At 47.0% G+C, this 17,891-nt stretch overlaps 1 protein-coding gene across 1 annotated transcript in view; it reads left to right on the top strand.

Annotated features, from left to right (window-relative positions):
* SFSWAP (splicing factor SWAP) overlaps positions 1–17,891 on the top strand; it is a 125,277-nt gene that overhangs the window by 33,842 nt on the left and 73,544 nt on the right. The window contains exons 8-10 of the mRNA XM_056859526.1: positions 3,664–3,907; positions 6,894–7,025; positions 7,398–7,491. Of these exons, the coding sequence (XP_056715504.1) occupies positions 3,664–3,907; positions 6,894–7,025; positions 7,398–7,491 (470 nt within the window). The remainder of the gene's footprint in view (positions 1–3,663; positions 3,908–6,893; positions 7,026–7,397; positions 7,492–17,891) is intronic.

The following is a 17,891-nucleotide window of genomic DNA, read 5'->3' as shown; positions in this document are numbered from 1 at the left end:
CTCTCCCTCCCAGTCCTCCCAGAAACCCCTCCAGTCAAACCAAGGTATTTATGACCGTCCGCGACCAGGAAATACAGTAAAAAAAAAACACACGCACACGAGGACCCCTCAAGTCCTGTCACATTGCACAGAAGTTGGGGGGAAGCGGGAAGGAACGGCCCGAAGGGCTGCCGGGCCCCTGTCCTTGATTCGACCTGATAGAGAGCCCAGGAGGCAGCCCTGTTCCCTTACGCATGGGAGGTTTTGCTGCTCTCTAGATGCACATTGCCTACATCTGAAGGCTCAAAACTCTGCACGGGGGGCTTATTGTGGAGTTTGGAGGATTCAGATGGGTGGGGGGGAACGTGCCTCTAAAGAGAGGCCGACCCAAGGCGGAACCTCCCGTGCACACACGGCCCGGTTTTCCTGCGCAAAGCCAAAGGGGGAAAAACAAGGCTCTGCGGCTTCTGTCTCTCCCCCCCCCCCCCGGCCCCCCGGCAGTACCTTCAGGTAGTCCTCTTGCAGGCGTGCGTTGTTCCAAGTGGCGGTGCGGCTGTTGTGATCCACGAAGAAAGGCCAGCCGGTCTGCAGGCCTTTCTTCGTGGATCACAACAGCCGCACTGCCACTTGGAACGACCCGCACCTGCAAGAGGACTACCTGAAGGTACTGGCGGGGGGGGGGGGGAGAGACAGAAGCCGCGGAGCCTTGTTTTTCCCCCTTTGGCTTCGCGCGGGAAAACCGGGCCTTGCGTGCACGGGAGGTTCCGTCTTGGGTTGGCCGCTCTTTAGAGGCACGTTCCCCCCCCCCATCTGAATCCTCCAAACTCCACAATAAGCCCCCCGTGCAGTTTTCTTCACCTCCCAGCCTGGCAGCAGGGGCTCGCGCTCGCCCCCGCCGCTCTGCGCCACGGACTGAGCGGCTGCGCTCATGCTGGGGCAGAGGCCGGCGTGAGAGGGAGAGAGCGACGGAGTGCCGGGAAGCAGCGCGCCGCTGCCAGCCGGGCCATGCACTGGGGAGTTGAGAGAGCCAGCCCCGCCGGGCCAAGCACCTTTATCGCTCGGCGGAAGGGAGGGGACACAGAAGTGGGTGGAAGTGTCTGGAAATAGCCAAAGAGGAAGGGAAGGGGGAGAAAAAAAGAGGAGGACTAGGAGCCGCACTCAAGGGGCCAAAGAGCCGCATGCGGCTCGGGAGCTGCGGTTTGCCGATCGCTGGGCTAGTCACGCACTCTTGGCCTTGGCAAGTATTTGGATGGGAGACCTCCAAGGAATACCAGGGTTGTGGGGAAGTGGCAGGCAATGGCAAACCACCTCTAAATCATCTCTTGCCTTGAAAACCCTACAGGGTTGCCATAAATCAGCTGTGATTTGACGGCAAAAAAAGAAAGAAAAAACGAAACAGTGAGCTTGGAAATACACAGTATGGAGCCTTAAAAGGGAGCCTGGCTTTGGAAAAGGTCTTGGGTTTACAGTAGGAGCACTCTTCCTGTTGAAACAAAATCTGTAGCCTGTGGCAAATTGTGCAAGTATATCGTTAAATTAACAAGGGTGGCACAGAAAGTTGTTCATATAGTTGGAGAAAAAAGTGTTGTAATAATCTCCCTCCCAGTGACATTGCTGCATTCCTAGCCTGAAAATGCAGTGTAGCGTCAGTTTGTCAAAGGTGCGCTCTGACTTTTGTGCTACCAGAAGCTTTGAAATAAAATATGCTACCTTTGTGGCAAAGTTATATTGGCAGATTTCCTTGCTGGCTGTCAGAATTAAATTCCTGCTGTATTTGATGGACACCCTGTTTTCCCTTGTCTCGTATGTGTGCATGCAGATGGTTGTTTCATACATCCTGTTGCAAACAGCTTCCATAAAGATGGCAATATACACACCAACAGTGTTCAGTAATGGAACACTAGTACCTGTTAGGCTTTGATCTCTGTGCCTTTTATTCTCAAAAGGGTTCCCTTTTGGCCTCAGTTAACATTTCCCTCCTCACCGCTTTCTTGTTTTCCTTGAACCTCTTTCCTTTCTTCTGTGATCACCTTGAACACATGAAGCTGCCTTCTACTGGATCAGACCCTTGTCCATCAAAGTCTGTATTGTCTACTCAGACCGGCAACGGCTCTCCAGGGTCTCAGGCAGGAGTCTTTCACATCGCCTACTTGCCTAGTCCCTCTAACGGGAGATGCCGGGGATTGAACCTGGGACCTTCTGCATGCTAAGCAGATGCTCTACCATGCCAAGCAGATGCTCTACCACTGAACAGCCTTACCTTACTGCTGGGTTTAAGGTGGCTTTTTGTTAAACATATTGATTTTTTTTCCTTCCATGATTTGGAGAGGCTCACTGCCACAGTTTGAAATTAAAGTAGCCGCATTCCAGACATAACTCCGTTTCCAATGGCACATTCAGCTGAAGTTTTCATAAATGAGGAATTTAGACATGTATAATTAATAAAATACCACTAACAGCTGTGAACTTTAGGGGTTTTCTTTGCTTCTGTAGGGTAAAAACTGTTCATAATTTTTCGTTGTGCTTGTGGAACACATGAATTATGCAGACTTTTTCCAACTCATGGCAGCAAGGTGGTTCTGTAAACTGCTGAGCTATTTTGTAATGCATGCTACAGTGATCATTTAGAATTCATTCACATTGAATTTTGACAGTGAGAATGTTTTCAGTGAGAATGGTTGACTTCCCAGTGAGAATGGTTGACTTCACACACTTTTAATCCTCTTGCGTCTTTTGAGTTTGAAATCCCATTCAGTCTTTAAAGTTAGGTGCCAGTATACACCCTTCAGGAGGAGGGAACATAATCTGTGTATTTTCTTTTGGATGGGGGAGCAGAGGTTTTATATTGTCATTTTCAAGTGGAGCATCGGGGAATCCTGGAGGCTCCTTTGTAGCCAAAAACAGGAAAGTAATCCAATAGAACCCTGGGTTTCCCAGAAGTTTACCTGTGGAAACTGGATGGAAATATCTGTAATAGCAGACAAACATCTCTGCAAGACAGTGGCTGTGTTCGACCATCGCAGTAAATTATGGTTTGTTAAAACCAATTTACCCCCGGGCTGGAACAAACTTTATGCAAAATAGGAACAATTGCAGAAGAAATCATGTACATTTGTTTAGTTTTGTATAATTGATAGAGCCTGCACAATTTGCACTGCCGGAGTACAAATTCTTAAATTTTTTTAGCCCTCTCAGTAGCCTGTTGCGTCCTATGGAGGAGTGTGCTAACTTAAAATACCCTCAACGCCGCTTTCTCTGGTTAAAAAGAAAGCGGTCCCATAAAGCTGCGGCACTTTCCCAGTCATAACAAGTCTAGTATAGTTTTAATTTACCTGAAAGCACGCTAAAGTGAATTAATTTCTGAAGAAAAATGGTGCGTTTGGGATTCCTTTTCGTGTTTTTGCCTCCTTATTCACCACCAGTGCCATCTCCATTTGGCTCTGGTTGTGTCTGCCTCATTTAGCCCAGATGTGTTGTTGACATGAGAGCTGTTCCTTATTCTGCATACAAGAAAAGCAAAGCGCACGTTTAGCAGGTTTGAAATTTGAATGAAAGCAGCGCCCTACCCGTGGCTTCAGTGGTGCAAAGAAACAATTTTGTGTGTCCCCCCCCCCGCGTGGTTCTTTCCCCTCCCTTTCTCTTCTAACCTGCCTGAAGCATTGATCATAAAACTTCTTTTTATAGCCACCGTGGCGGCCATGTATTACAGTTACTACATGCTGCCCGACGGGTCATACTGCCTCGCCCCCCCGCCCCCCGGAATCGATGTTGCTACTTACTACAGCGGTCTGCCGGCAGGGGTGACCGTCTCAAGCACTACAGGGATCGCCACCATAACCGCGCCTCCACCTCCTGGCACTACCCCTCCACCGCCTTCAGAGGCGACTGACGACAGTAGCGGAGCCACGCCTGCAACAACTCCGGCAAGGTACCATATTTTAGACCCACAGTGAGAACCAGTGTGGTGTAGTGGTTAAGGTGTTGGGCTAGGACCGGGTTCGAATCCCCACTCTACCATGGAAATTTGCTGGGTGACCTTGGGCCAGTCACACATACTCAGCCTCAACCCTGGCAAGTATTCGGATGGGAGACCTCCATGACACAGAGGCAGGCAATGGCAAACCACTTCTGAATGCCTCTTGCCTTGAAAACCCTACGGGGTCACCATAGGTCAGTTTGGACTTGACGGAAAAATACACACATTTCCACCTAGTTTGTAGTTGCCTTTGGGTGCCCTCCACCCCACCCCCCAAAACGTAACCAGGATCTAGCAAACCACATTTCTGGCTATGCACACCTCGTAAGCCTTTCTGTTTCCAAAATAATTGCACCTCCAGCCCAACTGGTTTTTTTTTTATTATTATTATTTTTGTGGGGGGGATTGGGAGTCAGTTGGAAACTGCGATGTTGCTTTGAAAGCCTGCTGATAAAGGTTTACCTATCCACCTGGCACCTCTTGGGATCCCTTCGTGGCATTTAGCTTTTTGGATCATAACTCCCTGAAGACTTGGCTTGGGTAACCAGTTTGAAACACATACACACACCCCTGTGTTGCTGTATTCTCACTTCTCTGAGGGCCAGTTCCCACTTCCTGGCTGCTTCTTTTCAGTTCCTTGGCCACCAGCAGAGTTGCAACTGGGCATCACTCATGCATCTTTCCAGTTGATATGAACTGGCGGCTTCATGAGTGAGTGGCACATGAGCACTGTAATTTCCATGAAGATGTATCTGAAGAAGTGAGCTGTGGCTCACGAAAGCTCCTACCCTGCCAGGAGTTTTGTTAGTCTTTAAGGTGCTACGGGACTCTTGCTCTTTTCCACTGCTGTTGACACATGAACACATGAAGCTGCGTTATACTGAATCAGACCCTCGGTCCATCAAAGTCAGTATTGTCTACTCAGACCTGCAGCGGCTCTCCAGGGTCTCAGGCAGAGGTCTTTCACATCACCAACTTGCCTAGTCCCTTTAACTGGAGATGCCGGGGATTGAACCTGGGACCTTCTGCATGCTGAGCAGAGGCTCTACCACTGAGCCACAGACTAACACGGCTACCCGTCGTGACTTCCATAAGTGCAAACGCTCTTCAGTTGAGCCGTGCAACTGTGCAAATAATGGCAGCCTCACATAAAATTTCCAAATGAAGATGCTAGTTCATATATATGGGACCACCAGCAAAGTGCTTCCCAGATGTGAACCTGCCGGTGGCGCTACCCATTCTTGTTGCACTTCCCAGGGGTGCTGAGAAGTCTGAATCAATCCTTTATCTTTCACTTTTCAGATAAAATTCAGTTCCCTCTTTTTTTTTTAAAGGCTCACGAGTGGTTTCATTTATGCAGAGCTGGATATGGGAAGATTTTAGCATACAATAATTTGATATGATGTGACCCTCATGGCTTCATAGAAAAGTTTGCAACGTGTACACTGCAGAAGCTTCGTTATTCAGCACTTGACTATCCAGAATCCTTTCAGTTAATCAGTGTCACCCCTAGGGCAAGCCCCTTTCCCTCAGCTGCCATGCCCCTGCACCTTTGGGTGCACCTGAGGCACTCCACTCCTGCCTCTCTAGCCAGCCAGCCGATTTGATGCTTCTGGTCATTGCTGGGCTTCTGACAGCCGGCGGTGCCAACTGACATCATCCTTGAACACATGAAGCTGCCTGATACTGAATCAGACCCTTGGTCCATCAAAGTCAGTATTGTCTTCTCAGACCTGCAGTGGCTCTCCAGGGTCTCAGGCAGGGGTCTTTCACATCACCTCCTTGCCTAATCTTTAACTGGAGATGCCGGGGATTGAACCTGGGACCTTCTGCATGCTGAGCAGAGGCTCTACCATTGAGCCACAGCCCCTCCAAAGGCATCCTTGGGTGCCTTTGGAAAAATCTGGTGATCTTATGCCGATATGCATAACTTCCTTTCGCAGGCTCGGCATCTGATCTTTCTAAAGCATTGCCTTACAAAAACTCACTTTTCAACATCAAATAGCTCATCACTCGCAAATAGAGCAAGAGTCCAGTAGCACCTTAAAGACTAACAAAATTTCTGGTAGGCTCTGTGCTTTCGTGAGTCACAGCTCTCTTCTTGAAATGCAGCTAGAATGAAGAAGTGAGCTGTGACTCACTGTCATGGGCCCTGCCTTGGGAGCTGAGGACTCAGAGGACTCTGAAGCTGAAGTGGAGGAACAGGTTGCCTCTGGGCCCTCAGTACCTCCATTGCAGTCAGTAGCACAGGAGCCTGAAACAACTCAGCAGGAATCACAGCTAGGCAGAGAGATGAAACAAGGGCAGACAGAAGCTACTCTTCCCCCAACCCCTGCAGTGGAAGCTGAGAATGGCAGCCCTCCAAGCTCACCTGAACCGGATAGGCATATCAGGACTCGGCAGCGTGTGGTTTTGCAAGGTAGAAGGAGGAGTGCTCGCTTGGAGAGGCTAAGCAGACAGAGAACTGGTGCTGAGTCATTTCAGGATGAAGCCTAGCTTGGAAGTGCACTGACTGATAAAGGCAGTGCAGACGTGCTTTCACTTTGCGGAAGCAACCGTGCAGTTTCTCTGTGTTCCTGCTATCGCTCATGATTGATCGTTCCGGCCGTTGACTCCTGCCTGCTTTGACGACACCTCTGACTTCTGACCTTGGTAGATAGCATAATCTTTGTTGCCTGCTTCAAAAGGGGCTAGATACCTCCCGCACATCTGAGGACTGCGGGCACCGCCCAGCCCTTGGCCTACGCCGGCACACTCACAAAAGCTCAGACCCTACCAGATTTTTTATTAGTCTTTTCTATTGCTACAGAAAGACGAACACAGCTATCCCATCATGATCTGTCTCAAATAGGGATCTCTGATGGACATTCTTTCACAGGCTTAATATGGTTGTACTTTCCTCTGTTCTGTGTAAATAATAAACTTCCCATGTTTTCAGCGCCCTCCCTCCTGTGGTTGCCATCATCCCCCCACCCCCGGACATTCAGCCTGTGATTGACAAGCTGGCTGAATACGTCGCAAGGAATGGGATTAAATTTGAGACCAGTGTCCGTGCCAAGAACGATCCAAGGTGAGTGCAAGGGGGCTTTTTTCTTAATTGTTTCGTTTTACGATACGGGGATAGAGAGCAGCTTGCCTCTCTCTCATATTGACAGTCTGTTTTGCAAGGAGAGCTGTTCAAGCAGTGTGTTGTTATTCCTTATGTTAAAATTCAAGAGGCTACTCGAAGTTAATAATAAAGCGTTATTACCTAAGAATCTTGAAGCTGGTGCTTCTGAACGTGTATATCTTCTGGGCATTTAGTTATAAGTTATTATATTTCAGAATATCAAATACCATTTCTGGGCCTGGGGTGAAAGAATATTAAGTGGTGTTTGGTGATTGCTATGTTGAGTTGTGCTTTTTTAAAACAACAACAACAAATCACGTTCCTTTTTAACAGGTTTGAATTCCTGCAGCCATGGCACCAGTACAATGCTTACTATGAATTTAAGAAAAGGTTCTTCCTCCAGAAAGAGGCCAGCGACAGCTCAAAGGTATGTTTTATACAAAGGAGAAGCAGCGGTGCGCATTTTGCTTCTCCGCACTGTGCTGCGTTCTGGTGAACCTGAGATGAGGACAAGCAAACCGGTGCTTGTAAAAGGGCATTCAAAAACCCGAGCATGCGGTTTCATGCACCCAAACCCCCAAGAGGTTCCGGGCTGCTCGCCTGTAGCTCTCATGTAGTACAAGGAATTAACATTTAAGAGTTTGTTGAGCCCTACGCGACAAATGCAGAGACTCTCCTAATCCTATGTCATATTGGAATTCGTACAGTACATGAAGCATTGACTGGACTTGTCAGTAGCGATCTTGACAATTCAGTGGAGGCGGCCGGGGTCAGATGGCATCTGCATTTCTCCTGAATATTGCTACCAGTGAGATTCCTCCATTGTGAAAAGCTGAAATAAACCCTGTGAGGTAGGTGGGGCTGAGAGAGCTCTAAGGAAGCTGTGACTAGCCCAAGGTCACCCAGCTGCCTTCGTGTGTAGGAGTGGAGAATCGAACCTGGTTCTCCATGTTAGAGTCCACCACTCTTAACCCCTACACCGCTCTTAACCACCACACCACACTAATTTGTCTTGTTCAGTTCAGTTTATTTATTTATGGTCATTTGACCAGCAGATAAACATTGTTAGAATTGATCAATACAAAGCCAGGATTACAATTTTGATACGCTAACCCGAGCTCTTTGCACTCTGGTGGCACTGTAACAAAACTTTGCCACTGTTTTGGGAAATGTTGCCATCTGTATCCTCAAGTAAATATTTAATAATAAAATCATCTGAATGTCTAAAAACTCTGGTCGACAAGGGCAAAATCAGCCTATTTCTCACATCCTGATAAAATTCACAATACAATAAAATATGGGTAATTGTCTCAATATCAGAGTTACAGGGGCACAACCTAGACTCCAAAGGTAAATGCTGGAATCTCCTGCTGAGTAAGGCCAACGAAAAGGCATTAAAACGAGCTCTTGAAGGTTTGTTTTGTAAAACAAAACCCCTTGTTTCAATGGGAAAGGGTGAATAGGTGGATCCTGGTTGAATCATTTTGACTCTAGTACTGCTTAATTTTGTTTTTGACGGGCCGTTCTATGTTGGCAAGTTGTATTCTCAAGCCCATTGGATGCCCAGGATCCAGAAAACAGTGAAGCCAGTGAAGTTCCCTGAGTCCAAGGGAGGCTTTAGAATGGGCTTGTAAATCACTTGCCTCCTCTAGGGATCAAGAATTGCCACTAGGCAACCTGACAGGTCAGATGGCACTCAATCAGCTACTGGGGAAGAGCAGAGGACAAGTACGAGTAGTGCTGTTCTTAATTATGCGATTGGACTAAAGCCGAAAAGACATTCAGTGGTTGACGTGAATGGATGCAAAGGGAAAGTCCAAAGCTGTTCTATGAAGCCACAGCCCTCAATTTGCAAGACCTGAACAAGGCTGTCAAAGATAAAACATTTTGGAGGACATTGATTCATAGGGTCACCATGAGTCAGAAGCGACTTGACGGCACTTAACACACACACACACACACACAACCCGACAGGGTCTGGGATGTAAGCAGAACAGAGTTGTCAGTTTTTACGTGTAAAGCTGTGTCACGCTGAGTCAGACCCTTAGTCTGTTGGGGTCAGTGTTGCCTGCTCTGACTGGCAGGTGCTCTTCAGGGTTTATTTAAGGCAGTGTTGTGCTACAGAAGAGAAAGTTTATGTTCAGACATCCTAAGTATTATCAAGGAACTACCAATCATATCTTAACGTAATAACTCTGTGTGAAATGATGCCTGCATTCATTGTTGAAACACTAGAATATCTGTGGTATGTCTTTAATCCTGGATTTTTAAAAAAAAATTAAGTTCTAAACGGAGGTGTGTGAGAAGAGGGTCAGTCAATTGACCCTCTCCCCCAAAGTAAGTTATAGGAATAAGAACCTTTGACCGCAGCTGCAAAGGGGAAAAATCCCACACTTCAGAAGCTTTCCTTTCAGTTTGGCTGGATTAAAACTGCAGCAAAGACACCAGGGGAAACACAAAACACACACACAAAGTAAATTAAGAGTTATTTATTCAAGTTATTAAATTCTGAATAAAGTACATATTGCTCTAAAAAGTAATATTGCAGCTTCTCAGCTGTCTGTCAAAGAAGCAGCCATCTAAATAGACTGAAAATCCAGTATGGACTTGTCTGCCATGCCTCCCCCCCAACTGACTTTGGTTAATTGGGCAAAGTTTGGTAAAATAATTTAATTGAAATGTGAAGAATAGGAAGAGGCAACTATCAGTCCAGGGATTTCAAGCCAAACAGCTTTTCTTCTGCTCCCCAGCGCATCTCTTCCTTTTGATCACTGCACTGCTTTCTCTTATGTGCAAGTATCAGTCAAGGCTGCGGTACAGTTTTCCCTCTTAGGCTCCTTAGCTGCTTATTCCCATTTGCCAGTGTTGGCAGCATATTATAGTGGTTAAGAGCAGTGGTTAGGAGCGTTGGATTCTAATCTGGAGAACCGCGTTTGATTCCCCACTCCTCCACATCAGCAGCAGACGCTAATCTGGTGAACCAGGTCAGTTTCCCCACTCCTCCGCATGAAGCCAGCTGGATGACCTTGGGCTAGTCACAGCTCTCTTGGAGCTTTCACAGCCCCACCTGTTGCGGGGAAGGGCAGGGAAGGTGATTGTAAGCAGGTTTGATTTGTCCTGAAGTGGTTGAGAAAGTCGGCATATAAAAACTAACTCTTCTTCTAGGAGGCAATATTATGGGGTCACGGGATGTTGGGGGAGGTAGTTGTTAATTTCCTGCATTGTGCAGGGGGTTGGACTAGATGACCCTGGTGGTCCCTTCCAACTCTATGATTCTGTGATTCCTCCCCCCCCCCATTTCCCAGTGTTTGGTTTATGCCAGAGGAGTGAACAGCTGACATGAAGAGGGTTCCGTAAAAAGCCTCAGTTGACTTTATGATGTATTAAAGTTGCATTTATGCTGTATTATCCTGTATTGACCCGCCCTGCTTTGATAGGGCAGGATATAATTTAATCAATTAATAAATGCCCATGTCACACACAGAGTCTGCCAACATATGGCTGGTCAGTGGAATCCAATAGTTTTGTCCATTAATATGCTCTCAGTTTAAAATACAGCCCCTCTTATTTAGAGTTGGTTTTTATACGCTTTTCTCTACCATAAGGAGCCTCAAAGCGGCTTACAATTCCATCCCCCCCCCCACACACACACACACATACAACAGGCACCTTGTGAGGTAGGTGGGAAGAGTTCTGAGAGAACTGACTAGCTCAGGGTCACCCAGCAGGCTTCATGTGGAGCAGTGGGGAAGCAAACCTGGTTCTCCAGATTAGAGTCTGCTGCTCATGTGGAGGAGCAGAGGATCAAACCCCTTTCTCCAGATTGGAGTCCACTGCTCTTAACCACTATGCCACTCTAGCTCTCCCCTTTCTTCTTGGCTGAAGGGCAGCCAACTATTAGCTGTCAGCCAGAATAACTCTTGTTTTCTGCCCAATCAATTACCTCTGCACGCTGAACAGTTACAAGAGATGAAGATGATATTTTGTTCTTTCCACCTCGTTTTGTTTAAACCCCTGGAATCTGAAATCTATAAAATGTACGCCTTTCGTAATTGCAAATTCTTCAACCCTGTTTAAAGTTGATTAAAAATGGGCTCCTCTGAGGCAATCCGTCAACCTTTTTTTAGGAAGGCACATTACAATTTTTTAAAAAGGTTTCTGTTTCAATTTGCTACATCTCTTAAGTCTTCGAAAGCCTTTTCTAAATAACAGTTCACGACAGTGAAACAGTTCATAGTGACTTTATTGACCCACCAATCTAGTTTGAAGTGACAGTAAAAGCACTCATGCTTCTTATAACAATGGCTTCCATCTACAGCTCTCAAAACATTTTGAACTGTTCACAAAAACTATTGGTGGATCAGATGAAGAGAAGAGTTCCTGTTTCATTAGTGAAGTGTATTGTTTATCATTCCACGTGCTCCATTAGTGTCAAGTGTTTTTCACAGCCCCAACTATTGTGATCAGCACCCCTTAGGAGTGGAAGTTGTGGTTTGCTGGTTATGGAAAGCATTTCTCCCAAGTCTGACAAGAACTGAGACATCGCCTCGTCTCACCCTGCCATTTTTGGATTTGCTTGCTTCCTGAACACATGAAGCTGCCTTATACTGAATCAGGCCATCAAGGTCCCTCAAAGTCAGTATTGTCTACTCAGACCAGCACCAGCTGTCCAGGGTCTCAGGCAGAGGTCTTTCACATCACCTACTTGCCTAGTCCCTTTAACTGGAGATGCCAGGGATTGAACCTGGGACCTTCTGCATGCCAAGCAGATGCTCTACAAACTGAGCCACAGCCTCTCTCCATGGCTCTTCGGGGTCTCAGGCAGAGGTCTTTCACATCACCTACTTGCCTGGTCCCTTTAACTGGAGATGCTGGGGATTGAACCTGGGAACTTCTGCATGCCAAGCAGAGGCTCCACCACTGAGCCATAGGCCCTCCATCTCTCCAGGGTATCAGACAGAGGTCTTTCACATCACGTACTTGCCTAGTCCCTTTAACTGGAGATGCCGGGGATTGAACCTGGCACCTTCTGCATGCCAAGCAGATGCTCTACCGATGAGCCACAGGCCCGGCCATGCTGTGCCAGAACATTGGTAAACCGTTGTGTGAATGAGAGGCAGTATAATAAGTCTTGGTACGCTCCTCGGGCTTGCTCTTGCATCCTTGTCCTACCTAACAAGGTTCTGACCTTCCCATGAGGGAGGTCATCTGTCTTATTGTCGTCCTGCCATTCCTTCGCAGTACTTGGGGTTGCATACATGGGCCCCCTGTTTTGCATTTTGTCTCCACGGCAGCCCTTTGAGGTAGGTTGGATTGGGAAGGTTACTGGCCTAAGGTCAGTTCATGAGCTTCGTAGCTGAGTGGGGATTTCAACCTTGGTTCCCAGGTCCTAGGTCAGCACTCTAACCTTGTGGTCCCTAACATGGCAACAGTGGATTTCCCAATGCCCATTTGCTTCTTCTCCTCAAAGCATCTCTTCCCCAAAGCAGAGAAGCAATACTGGCTTTCCTTTACCTCATTGAAACAAGAGAACCCAGAAACAGTTGGCTTCATAGTAGGAGGATTTCATAATTGGCCCGTAATGCATGGCTATGACTTTCCACAGTAGTTGTTTTGTGGTGGCACCGTTTCCCTGCTCTCAGAATTGTTGGAGTGCCTACGGTTCAACAAAATTGGGGGCCCTGGCTCTAACTGCTACAGAATACTGGCTTTCCCATTAAAGCTCCCTGACCTTGCTCACACTGTTTTGTCCATCTAAGATCCAGATAGTTAGCATAGATACCCCACTGTCTGTAGATCAGCAGAGAGCCAGCATGGTGTAATGGCTAAGAGCGGCAGACTCTGATCTGCAGAACCTGGTTCGATTCCTCGCACCTCCACACGAAGCCTGCTGGGTGATCTTGGGCCAGTCGCAGTTCTCTCAGAACCCTCTCAACCCACGCTGAGGCAGGCAGTGGCAAACCACCTTTGAACGTCTCTTGCCTTGAAAACCGTACGGGGTCGCCGTAAGTCAGCTGTGACCTGACTGCGCACATACACAGATCAGCAGTCCAATAAATAAGTAAACTTGGATCGGAATTCACTGCTTTGTTCATTTAATACTTAGAAATCTGCTGGATCTAAACAAAATAATGTATAGTGGTATTAGAAGTCAGTCTGTGCACGCTTCAAGAGCTCAGCTATGGAAAGCACAGATGCTTGGAAATGGAACATCCCTGGCTTTTCTGGTCGGGATTGCCTGGAAGATGCTCTCTCCGGCTGATGCAGGAGGCAGTAGTTTGACAGCTCCGGCATGGTAACTAGGAAATGTAATTTAGGATGACAGGAGTATGCTGGTTTGTTTTGCAAATCTGCTTTGATGCCTTCCTAGCTCAGATCCCCCCCCTTAATCCTCATGATAGTTTCACTGCTACTATACCTGTGGTTGCATTGGCTGTAGAAGAGCCTATTGCTGCCCCAAGAGAGCTTTGTGATTGGCCGCCGGTGGCTCCGAAAGCCCGGGCGAGAAATGTGACAAGCTTTGCCACTGCCGGTGGCTGTCACTTCTTACACAGCAGAAGCAGCTCACATTCCGATTTTTAACAGAACCGTAGTTTAAGAGCAAATAAATATAGCATTACTTGTAGTGTAGTGGGAAATCGTTATTTCCACCTCTTTTAACTGTCCTAGTTTCCGTGCGTGTTCCATACTTACATAATCATGTGCCGATACAGTGCATTCCTAATGAAAGACCCCACTTAGCCCACAGGGCTGAGGCTTCTTTAATCCAGAGTGCTTTCAATAGTGCGCTTGTTATGATGTGCAAACCTGGATATTAGGGTCAGAATGAAACATGGAGTTCCTTCTCCATTGGACTAGCATCCCTCTCCAAGGCTGAAGCCTGCAGAAGAGCCACTGCCTGATATTAGCCAGTAAGGCTGTGGAGTACCCTCAGCCCCAGCTGATAATAGCATTAAGTCCAATTTCAGAACCTGAATTTGTGCACTGGGATTTGGAGGCAAGGCAAAGGCAAGAGAGCTAGAGTGGTGTAGTGGTTAAGGCGTAGTGGTAGAGCATCTGCTTGGCATGCAGAAGGTACCTAGTTCAATCCCTGGCATCTCCAGTTAAAGGGACTGTGTGTGTGTTAAGTGCCATCAAGTTGCTTCCGACTCATGGCGACCCTATGAATCAACGTCCTCCAAAGTGTCCAATCTTTGACAGCCTTGCTCAGGTCTTGCAAATTGAGGGCCATGGCTTCCTTTATAGTGTCAATCCATCTCTTGTTGGGTCTCCCTCTTTTCCTGCTGCCCTCAACTTTTCCTAGCATGATTGTCTTTTCTAGTGACTCTTGCCTTCTCATAATGTGACCAAAATATGATAGCCTCAGTTTAGTCATTTTAGCTTCTAGGGTCAGTTCAGGTTTTATTTGATCTAGAACCTGCTGATTTTTTTTTGGGGGGGGGGGCAGTCCATGGTATCCGTAACACTCTCCTCCAACACCACATTTCAAAGGAGTCTACTTTCTTCTTATCAGCTTTCTTAATTGTCCAGCTTAAAGGGACTAGGCAAGTAGATAATGTGACAGACCTCCGCCTGAGACCCTGGAGAGTTGCTGCGAGTCTGTGTAGACAATACTGACTTTGATGGACCGAGGGTCTGATTCAGTAGAAGGCAGCTTCGTGAGTTCATGTGTCGGACTAGGATCTGGGAAACTCAGGTTCAAATCCCCGCTCTGCCATGGAAACTTGCTGGGTGACCTTGGGCCAGTCACATACACTCAGCCTCGACCCTGGCAAATATTTGGAAGGGAGATCTCCAAGGAATACCAGGGACATGACGCGGAGGCAGGCAATGGCAAACCACCTCCTGGTGTTTCTTGCCTTGAAAACCCTACGGGGCCGCCTGAAATCAGCTGTGACTTGACAGCAAAACACACACAGACACACAACGCTTAGGTCATCAGGTATCCTAGAGTGGAGGTGCTGGTTTGAATCTTACAGAGAGCTGAATTGTTCAGAAAATTGTGTGTCCTCTTCCTACCGCCCCTGCCTGAGATCAGTTCTCATTTAAAATGGCAATGAAGCATGGTCTCCGTTGCTGCTTCCGGGGCTGGCGTGATGATAACAACGGCGTCACCTGAAGGTTTTGGGCATTTCTAGATAAGATTCCCCTGCATTTGAGCGCAGAGTCAAAAAAGTGTTCCCTGGAGCCAGGGATGAGGGGCCCACAGTGAAAAATAAGTTAGGCTGTATTGGGAGCCTCTCCCAGAGGCGATCCAGAGAGAGTCTCCCCCCCTTCTTAGGACACTTGATGTCCCAATATTCCTCTTATGCAAAAACATATGGGTTGGTATCTCTAAATACAAGACCTTCCAAGGGTGACTTGGGAGGCGGGGATTTAGCTTAGTAGCATGTCTTGTATGCTGAAGGTAGTTTTACTTCCATCCCAAGCAGTAAGCCTCCGTCTGGGAACTGAGATTGCTGCCACCGCCAAGTCAATAGTTTTGTCCTGGTTAGCAGACACATTCTGAACCAACTTCCTAGTGCCTGCGTGTATTTGTTTGATGGCTTCCATGGTGCCTCTCCCTATCATAGAATCATAGAAGGGACCACCAGGGTCATCTAGTCCAACCCCCTGCACAATGCAGGAAATTCACAACTACCTCCCCCAGACACCCCCAGTGACCCCTACTCCATTCCCAGAAGATGGACAAGATGCCCTCCCTCTCATGAACTGCCTAAGGTCATAGAATCAGCATTGCTGACAGATGGCCATCTAGCCTCTGCTTAAAAATCTCCAGGGAAGGAGCACTTACCACCTCCCAAGGAACATACATCGATTGTATGTTCAACTTTAATTTACACCTCTTATTTCCTAAGCGAACTCTGACACAAATCTGTCCTCCGTGAATAAATTAAGCCATTTAACTCAAGTGGCCCCTTTTTCTTTGGAGGATAAATTCTTATTACTGAAGTTTTATCATTGCCCGATGTTTTCGTCTCTCTCTCTCCCTCTTCTCTTTTTAATACTGGGAGTTACTGATGCTTAAAAGCGCATGCCATGAACACTCTTAAATTTTATTGGTGTCATTAGCTGTAGCAGATAAGCGAAACTAAACTTTTAAGATTGTTCCCTTAAAGATTTCAGATCTTTTTAAAAAACAACAACAACTTTATACTCAGCCATTTCTCACGTTAGAATTACGGTACTTTATACATTCTTATTACGAAGCTGCTACACGGTGCTTTTTAATGACTCTCTGGAACAGCATAACGGCAACGAAATAGCAGTGTCAAATGCACTTGAATCATTGCAACTATTTTCCGCAGAACTGCTTTCTTAAAAAATCTCTGAGCCCATTAATAACAGGTAGATAAAATTAAAGTTTCTTGACAAGTCAATATGCTAGGCATTATCAGTTTTACATTGTTATGCGTATTGTGAAGAGGGACCAAAAACGGTGTGACCTGCTAGGAAACCTTTTGAGCTCTGATACGGGTTCAGATCTTGTATCTTCCTTTGGACCCAGTGTGTGGCTACGGGTCAATCATGGTCATCTTCAGCAGGTCAATAGTGACCACCTCGCTGGAAACCAAGATTGTTGCTTGCAAATGAAAGTGCTGCAAAAGGAATGAACATGTGAAGCTGCCTTGTGCCAGCGCAGCCTATTGGAGCCAGCGTGGTGTAGTGGTTAAGAGCAGTGGTAAAGAAGAAGAAGAGGTGGTTTTTATATCCCGACTTTCCAGAAATCCAGTTCACCAGATTAGCCTCCGCCACTCATGTGGAGGAGTGGGGAATCAAACCCGGTTCTCCAGATCAGAGTCCACCGCTCTTAACCACTACACCACTCTGGCTACCATGTGCTTATGGTTTGGAAAACAGTTGCGCATGGGTGATTGATGTGAATATATTACGTCCCATTTCCTCTTGATCAGCTAGCAGCTGCGTAATGTATAAGACAGTGAGAACATACCCTGTGCGAGGCTTATTTAATGCCCTTGACTTGTGTGATGTGCCGGGAGTTGCCTTGGTTGATCTTTACTTGGCATTCCCCGGAAAGTACGCTGTGAATATTGTGAAGGGGGGAGGGGCACTTCAAAAGTCTTGCTCGGATTAGCGTCGTTCCCGTAAATCCTCACTAAAGTAGGAGCTGTTGAGCCAGCTGTTGAAATAGCTTTGTGTTCTCTTTCCCAGTCAAAGGAAATTGATTCCATCGTAACCGCCGCCCAGAAGGAAAGCGACACAGGGTATCTTATTTTCCTTAGCCTATAAAGATGCAGCGGTCTGGTCCTTTTTTGTGCAGGCACAGTCGGGAGGAGTCATGGCTCAGCGACAGAGAATCTGCTTGACATGCAGAAGGTCCCAGGTTCAATCCCCGGCATCTCCACTTTAAAGGACCAGGCAGCAGGTGATGCGAAAGACCTCTACCTGAGACCCTGGAGAGCTGCTGCTGGTCTGAGGGGACAGTGCTGACCTTGATGACACCCTGATTCAGTCTAAGGCAACCTCCTGTGTGAATGCATGCTTTGTCTGGCGTAGAGAACAGTTTTGCTCTTGGACTGCACTGAAGCCTTTGACACATGCATAATCAGATATTCAACCAGGAGGATTTTAATTAAAATAGAGTGCAAACACTCTTTGAAATCTCTGTGTTATCTTGCCGCACAATAGGAATTAACTCTTCTCCTGGTGATGTTTCATATTCAGTAAAGGTACACAGTTCAGTCCCCCTTCGATGCTACTTCTGTAAAATGCTGGTGGGAAATTGCATATTGGACCCCTCCCCCCCCCCAAAAAAAAACTAGCACACAGAAAGTTAGACAGAATCATGCGCCACAATGTGCCATC

The sequence above is a fragment of the Euleptes europaea genome, chromosome 13 (assembly GCF_029931775.1).
Source record: "Euleptes europaea isolate rEulEur1 chromosome 13, rEulEur1.hap1, whole genome shotgun sequence".
NCBI lineage: Eukaryota > Metazoa > Chordata > Lepidosauria > Squamata > Sphaerodactylidae > Euleptes > Euleptes europaea.
This window is presented reverse-complemented; position numbering and strand designations above follow the sequence as displayed.